This window comes from Aptenodytes forsteri, unplaced genomic scaffold (assembly GCF_000699145.1).
Source record: "Aptenodytes forsteri isolate BGI_AS27 unplaced genomic scaffold, ASM69914v1 Scaffold114, whole genome shotgun sequence".
NCBI lineage: Eukaryota > Metazoa > Chordata > Aves > Sphenisciformes > Spheniscidae > Aptenodytes > Aptenodytes forsteri.
In genome coordinates this window covers 5,351,152-5,358,346 of record NW_008795364.1, presented here as the reverse complement: position 1 = coordinate 5,358,346, position 7,195 = coordinate 5,351,152, and the positions used below count along the sequence as shown (strand labels likewise).

General features: G+C 40.3%; 1 protein-coding gene across 1 annotated transcript in view; it reads right to left on the bottom strand.

The window, feature by feature from the left end:
• LOC103899695 (sodium-dependent neutral amino acid transporter B(0)AT3) overlaps positions 1-6,693 on the bottom strand; it is a 37,125-nt gene extending 30,432 nt beyond the window's left edge. The window contains exon 1 of the mRNA XM_009280204.1: positions 6,537-6,693. Coding sequence (XP_009278479.1) covers positions 6,537-6,693 — 157 coding nt within the window. The remainder of the gene's footprint in view (positions 1-6,536) is intronic.
• Positions 6,694-7,195: the final 502 nt, after the last annotated feature.

Genomic DNA, 7,195 nt, shown 5'->3' with positions numbered 1-7,195 from the left:
GGGGACTGGCTGGGCATCGGTCGGCGGGTGGTGAGCAATTGCATTGTGCATCACTTGCTTTGTATATTCTTTTATCATTATTATTATTATTATTATTTTCCTTTCCTTTTCTGTCCTATTAAACCATGTTTATCTCAACCCATGAATTTTACTTTTCTTTTTTCTTTTATCATTATTATTATTATTATTTTCCCTTCCTTTTCTGTCCTATTGTTTATCTCCTGCCTGCCGGGTTAAACCACAACACATGGGAAAGGAAACTTAGCAGAAGACAATCATAAAGTGCCAGTAAGCAAACCATTCTATATCTGGATATTCTAGGTATATTTATATCTAGATATTCTAGATCTATATCTCCACAGTGAAAGCAAAATAAATGACATACATAAGAGGCAAGCCCAGGGGGGAACTTCTAAAAACAAAAGTTTAGCTTCAGTAACTTTTTTCCTCTCAAAAAATGAATAAGGAAAATGACAGTGATCAAGCATTTGTAAGTACCTTAAAAGCCTGGAGAAATGCCCATAAAAATCAAAAGTATCACCAGGGCGCTATTTAGTTTCATCCCTGAGGAATGACCTAGGAAAATTTTAGTCTACACCTTTCCTTCTGTCAGAAAGACACTCAAGATGCATAAAGCATCCATTCTGCAAGTAGATACACGCGCTACTAAAAGAAGGTCAAGGAAAAAAAAAAAAAATCCAAAATCTACCAGAGGTAAAAGTTATTTTGGAAGGAGATCCTGCACAAAGATACCACAAACAATCCCTGTGCACATGAGAAGGCACAGAAAGCCTACGAGAGCTTTTTCAAATCAGGCTATCAACAACTACAAATACTGCACATATTGGTAAATTGGTTTCATTGACAATAGAGTCCCAAGTGACAAGGAGCACCAGCGTGTAGCACGATCGGTATCATTGCTAACTCAGAAGAACCATTAGAGTAGAGATAGCTCTACAGTCATGGCAGTAGAAAAGAAAATACCTGGTGCACTCTAGATACGCTGAGGGTTTTTAAAACCTGATCCCTCGATTGCAATGTACAGGCAAATCAGTTCAGAAAAGCAACCGCTCAATCATATTCAGCCCTCTGCTTTCAAAATGACACTTGAAAGACACAATCTTTGTTATTATCACCTACACATGACAACCTGGAAGAGAAGTGCATGAACTACTAGGCAGCCTGTTGAGAGCTGCTGATGCACCGGAGGGCAGAATGACCAGAAGGCTAACGAAGGAGCGCAGTCTAAAGCTGAATCATGGCAACAGGCAAAGCAGAGTGAAACAACCAAATTGGTTTTGTCACATCTTAGAAAGAGAGAGCAATAAACCTGACTAGTGGAAATGTAAAGCAGTTACAGTATCAGCCAGGTGACCTCCTAATCAAGATGTACCAAGACCAGCAGAAATTGATGAGCCTCAGTGAGAAGCAGAAAAGAAAACCCAATAGCTTTGCTTGATGTTGGGGTACCACTGAAGACTTCCTAAATGGTGGAGAAAAACTTAGAGGAACTGATCCACATGCTCAATATTGCATTTTACCAGCGCTTGCAGATCAGCTAGCAGAAGTAAGGCAAGTAACTTGAAATGGTGATCTAAAGACATAATAGCATTTGAAAGGCCAGAACATGAATAATAAATTTCCTTCAGATCAGAGATTTAAGAATGGAAAAAAATAATTATAATGAAGACTGAAGTGACCTGGAAAGTGGCAAAATAGTAATTCCAAAGGACACGTATCTGTAGAGTCTGAAAAATTCAGAAAGCACATCTCAGTATGATACAATGCAACCAGCATTCAGAGTACCCCTTCACCGGTTCTGTTGGTACATAGGAGAAATGGTGATGGGTGCATTTTTCCAAAAGACTGAGAACTTAATGGCAAGATACCTGCCATAATTTATGTTTTACCTACAAGAAATTGCAATAGGTGGTAACTGCTTGTTCAGATACAGAGAAAAAGCTATTAGCTATTGAAAGGGGATTGTCAGACCCGTCCCCCTTTCTCCATGGGAGTTCAGCTAAGCAGCGTAGTAGCCAACACAGCCATGAATCACATCAAGACATCAGGTAGGAAAAAAAGCAGCAACTTAATCATATTCACCCCTCCCTCTGGAAAACAATACTTTGTGATCTTTGTTATGTCTTCTGCACATGCCTTAATCCAGATGAAAAATATGAGTTACTATAAACGTCATATTTGTGCAGCATATTTATGATAGCACTGATTTTGACGTATGGGCCACTTTGCACATCTTACAGACTCTGAAACTTTGCAGGGCTGAGTTTCCCATGTAAATGACTATCATCTCCTTGAGCAACAATGAAGGAGCTAAAGACATGTCCAGAAAACCAAGGGGGCAATAACCAGTTCAAATGAAGATGGGTAACACCCGTAGATCAACTTATAAAATAATCTTGGTGAACTTCCCTATGAAATACTCATGACTGGAGGATGCCAGTGAGCAGCACCCACGTGCAAGCATGCACCAACCTGAGCTGTAAAGGGCGACCAGATACAACAAGTTATGAAAGGATCAACCCCAAATGCCACAGCTTTTCACCAAGGACTTGAGCCAGACGTGGTAACAATCCAGAAAATGAAGTTTGTTACTTCTTGCAACATAATTCATCTTTATATCAGAGCGTGAACTGTTCTGCTCTTCCCAACATACTTTTTTTTTTACAGTATCTTCCAGGTATACCTGTTGTTCCTCTCAGGTTTTATTTTCCTTCTGAGAACACAGTGAGCCAGGCAACTGCATTTCGTAGCAAGTTGTAGTTCAAATTCTAGCAAAAGGTCAGGTAGGCCACGGGTTATGAAAGTCTGTAAATCATTGCCCCAGAAGTAAACAGTTCTTCCTTTTTAGCAGGACTTTAATGCTTATGTATATTTATTTTCCTAGAAAGAAACTGTATTTTATATTAAAGATATTTTTCAGTCATCCTGTAGGCTCAGGCACTATGCACATTTTTAATACCCATGGGTTAGGCAAGCATTTATATACTAGCTATAATCAAAAGTAAAACACTGCAGTAAGTTCCAGCTAGAAGTGGGTGTTTTTTTTTTTTAAAGTATACTCAGATGACTGTATGTGTACAAATATAGCTGTATGACTTGTTTGAGTCTCAGTTTTAAGTGACAAACTATATACTGGGCCATTTAGAGACTTCTTTTCAATCCCAGTTGCCTGGGAACCTTTGTGTTTGTCTCCACTTACTGTGGCAAACAACCTTCATATCCATTAGTCATGAAAAGTAAATAACTAACTTAACTCAGGCAATAAATCCAAATAATCAGTAACGACAGCAGGTGATAAATGTCAGCAAAACTGATATTATATTAGATCCGAGTTACTGAGTAACACTAATGTGCGATGGATAAGGTCCAGAGGTCTGATGAGAACAGCTGACATGAGACAAATATACAAGCATGTATTTTTATCTCTTGTTTTTTAAAAGATCTAGAAATGAGGAAAAGTGCATTGCCTAACTCTTAAACGCTTGGATGTCACCTGAACCAGCTGTGAAACTGATATCTGTACCCCAGAAGCCATTCAGCCTTAGGGCACGTCTATGCCATATCCATACCAGGTTTCGCTGCACTTGTGGCTGTGGCTGCAGGCACAGAGCCACTGCACCTCTGAGGGCTCCTAGTCAACCACGATGCTGCTGGTCTCTCACATGGTCACATCTTCAGATGCACACAAGCAGGATTCATGCTCCAGTATCCCTGAAAATCTGTTGGGCTTTTGCATCTGAGTTGTTTGCTTTCAAAAATGCAACCCCAAATCACATCACTGCCTTAAATTAGCAGAAGTAAAATGTCACTATATTATACACTGGTGTAAACCCAACAGCTCTGTCTTCTTGGTGGTCTTCATGACTCACTCAAACTCTTCCAACACCAGCTTTCTGGGATAAATTATTCACAAACCCCACAGCACTTCGTTACCGAGTCCATCCTGCTGTTGAGCTCTTTAAGCCATTTGTTAAAATCCAGTGACCAAACATTGGCCATACATCCGTATATTGACCTTTATTCACCACTGTTTTGTGCCGCTGTTTGTAGTGATGCAAAGTAGCTATATGCCGTTACTGAGTCTGCTAGCTATTTTAAACTGATTTTTCACTGGCAAATTTACTACTCACGGAGCAAAGGAACGACTCAACCTTTGTCCCTGCAGCATTCTCCTATTTTTATCTTTAAACCTACTCTAAATGCTGTCTTTTTTGTCCCTAGCAGCTCCTGTGGGATATATCAGTGCTCAGAAGCTGGATACACAAGCAAACAGACTTTTGGAGCACTGTGCAGTCTGTAAGACAGGTCACCATGGGTCTCCTTGCACTTGGACTCATGCTTCTCCTGGGGTGGTGGAGCTCTGTAGGGCAGGGATGCAGAGGACCCTGGAGGGGAGGGATGGAGGGGAGATATCAAACCTCAGTAGGAGGCAAGTGTTGCTGATCTTCTGAAGTGAGGCTGGGGTCTGAAGAGGTTGAAAAACAGCTGGCCACAGTTAGTCCCCCACCTCCAGCACGGAGAAGCAACCCTTGGTGCTTCATGGGAAGCTGTGAGAGCCTTTTTATGGTCAGTAGAACAATATTTTGTCTTAATCCGTAATAGCAATTTGCACAGAATCCTGAAGCACAAAGTTCGTGCAGCCTCATGCAGTTGGTGGCCCCAGAAGCAGCTCTGCGTAATGAGATGTGCGGAGGAGCTGTGTCTTGCTGTGGTCCCGTCTGTGAGTTTCAAACCTTCCACTGAGTGCTTTGTGTTAATTGTTCATTACATTACAAAAATATCACATTATGTTAGTTTTATTATGTTGTTTGTTAATACTGCATGCTCGTTCCCTTGCTCCAAGATAGAAAGGCCACCTGAGATGCTGTAGGGTATTTGTCTGACCTACAGCTCCTGCTCCAGAATAACATCTTCCTTGCAGGCCCCATGCCATATCTGCTATAGGGATGTCTCTCTAAAGGTGTTTTTCATGTCTCATTAACTGAAGTGACAGGCTTTTTCCAGCCGTTCCCATGGGCAAACGCAGAGAAACAGCATGCTTGCACCTATGGCTTTCTAACCACCCAGTTATGGCACTCCTCTGAGAGAGTTTCACTGGGTTTCACATCTTGCAAATAAATAATGGAAAATGTTAAGTCTCCTGGGAGGAATCTAACCTACTGGTTCTTCTCTTTTCTTATTTGAATTTGTGTAATTGTAGCTTCCAGCTGTTACATGTTCAATGTTAAAGAGCTCCTTGCCACCAAAATAATTTCCATTTGCTTGCTTGTAGATTATGATAAATATACTCTTTCATTTTCAATTTCATGAGCTAAATAGATTGGATTCTTGAGTCATTCCTTGTCCCATAAGTCTTCCAGACCTTGAATAATTGTTGGGGCTTTTCTGCATTTTGTCTAATTTTTCAAGTTGGCTTTGAAAGGTGGACTTTCAGAAGAAGTCAGAAGTTCAGAAGTTGTCTTAGTATCAGTAGCAGTATCTCCACCTACTTCCTAGTGCTCTGCTTATATATGCCAAGATTCTTTTTGTTGATACAACCTGCTATATCTCATTCATTTAGCTACTTACCAGGGTCCCTAAGCGGCTACTTCTTTCTGAAACACCTCCTTCCATTAAAGGCAGCATCCATTCTTGGTTCCTTCGTTGATTCAAATATATGTAGTTCATCATGTAATACAGATACCTTGGTAGAACAAGCTTGGATTTAATAATTTTTTCTGTCATTTGACAGTTTCTCCAGATTTGAATTTTCTGTTTCTCCAGTTAATTGAAAGATAATGAATAATACTGGACCGAAACAATTTGCTATGTCACTCTGCTTTAGACAGCTTACCGTGGCAGATCTCAAAAGCTACTGTGAATGGCGAGTTATCAAGTACTCTTTTCTGATCCATTTATATTTAGTGAATTGGCTGCTTCTAAAGCAATTCTTTGTGGGAATGGTGCCCAGGGACAGCCTTGGGCAGCTGTTTGCGCCACCTGGCAGGCTCCTGTCGGTGTTCTATCAACTGAGCATTTTAAATGGCCTCACAGACATCAAAAAGTGCAATTTAGTTTTGTGCAGGGGCAGTTCCAGACGACGAGGTAGCTCCTAATAGCATCAGAGAAGGGAGGGGAACGACTCGCTCACCTTCCCAAAGGAAAGCACAGCGACCATTTGTCTGGGGGCTGGTTCACTCAGGCCTCCCCAGGACTTCTCACTTTTCCTTAAGGTAACAAGCTGCAGGATCAGTTTCCTGCTCCCGTCGGGACTGTAGCAGCAATGTAAGAACTTTAACATTGGTTTTGCTGAGAGTTGATGTCACTCTGGTCTTATTTCCTAAACGAACGCATCATTTTAAAATGAAATATACTTCTATAGAAAAAGCTAATCTAACTGGTGCAAAATATTTTATGAGAATTAGATAGTTAAAAAAAAGTGATGCAAATATATAACTTCCATGCCCATCATAAGTTAGTATAGTTAAATTAGAATTGCAGTTTAATATTTTGGCAAAGTCCCATTTCAATCTTACCGCCTCCATGTATCTGACACAAGTATGGAAATCGCCACACGTTCCCCAGACCAACGGCAAATCCGATACAGCTTAAAATATACTGGAACTTATTGTCCCACTTGGGTCTGCCATCTTCTTTAGGGATTTCAGGTGGCACTGGTAAGTCTTTTGACATTTTAATGAAATATCCTTGCCCTCTTAGCCCCTTTCCCTCTAAATAGGAAGATGCTTCAAAACCTGTCTCTCCTACAGGTTTTATGCGGGGTGACGGGAGGATCCTGGAAAAAGAGGTGGAGCTTTCTTTTTATGTGATGCAAAGGAACGTGTCACTGCCAAAGCTGCAGTTTAAAGACAAAACCAGGAATTATTATTATATAGAGAGTTACCACTCGACTTTTTTGCAGCTCCTTCTATAGTTAGAGAACTTGGGAATATGTTGTTAATGGGTAACTTGGGATCAAACAGGTTTTTATTTTCTGTTCTCCTTCTGTTCTCAGATACTTTCAGAGAAGTGTGACACTGAATATAATTAAAAAGAAACCTTTACAACAGACATTAAAATTGTAAAATACTTAGAAACATCTGTGAATAAAGTGTTGCCATTTCCTTTCTTAGTTTGTTAATAGAGGTAAATGAATGAAGACATCTTTTGCAAGTGCAAAAAGTAAATTTAAAAA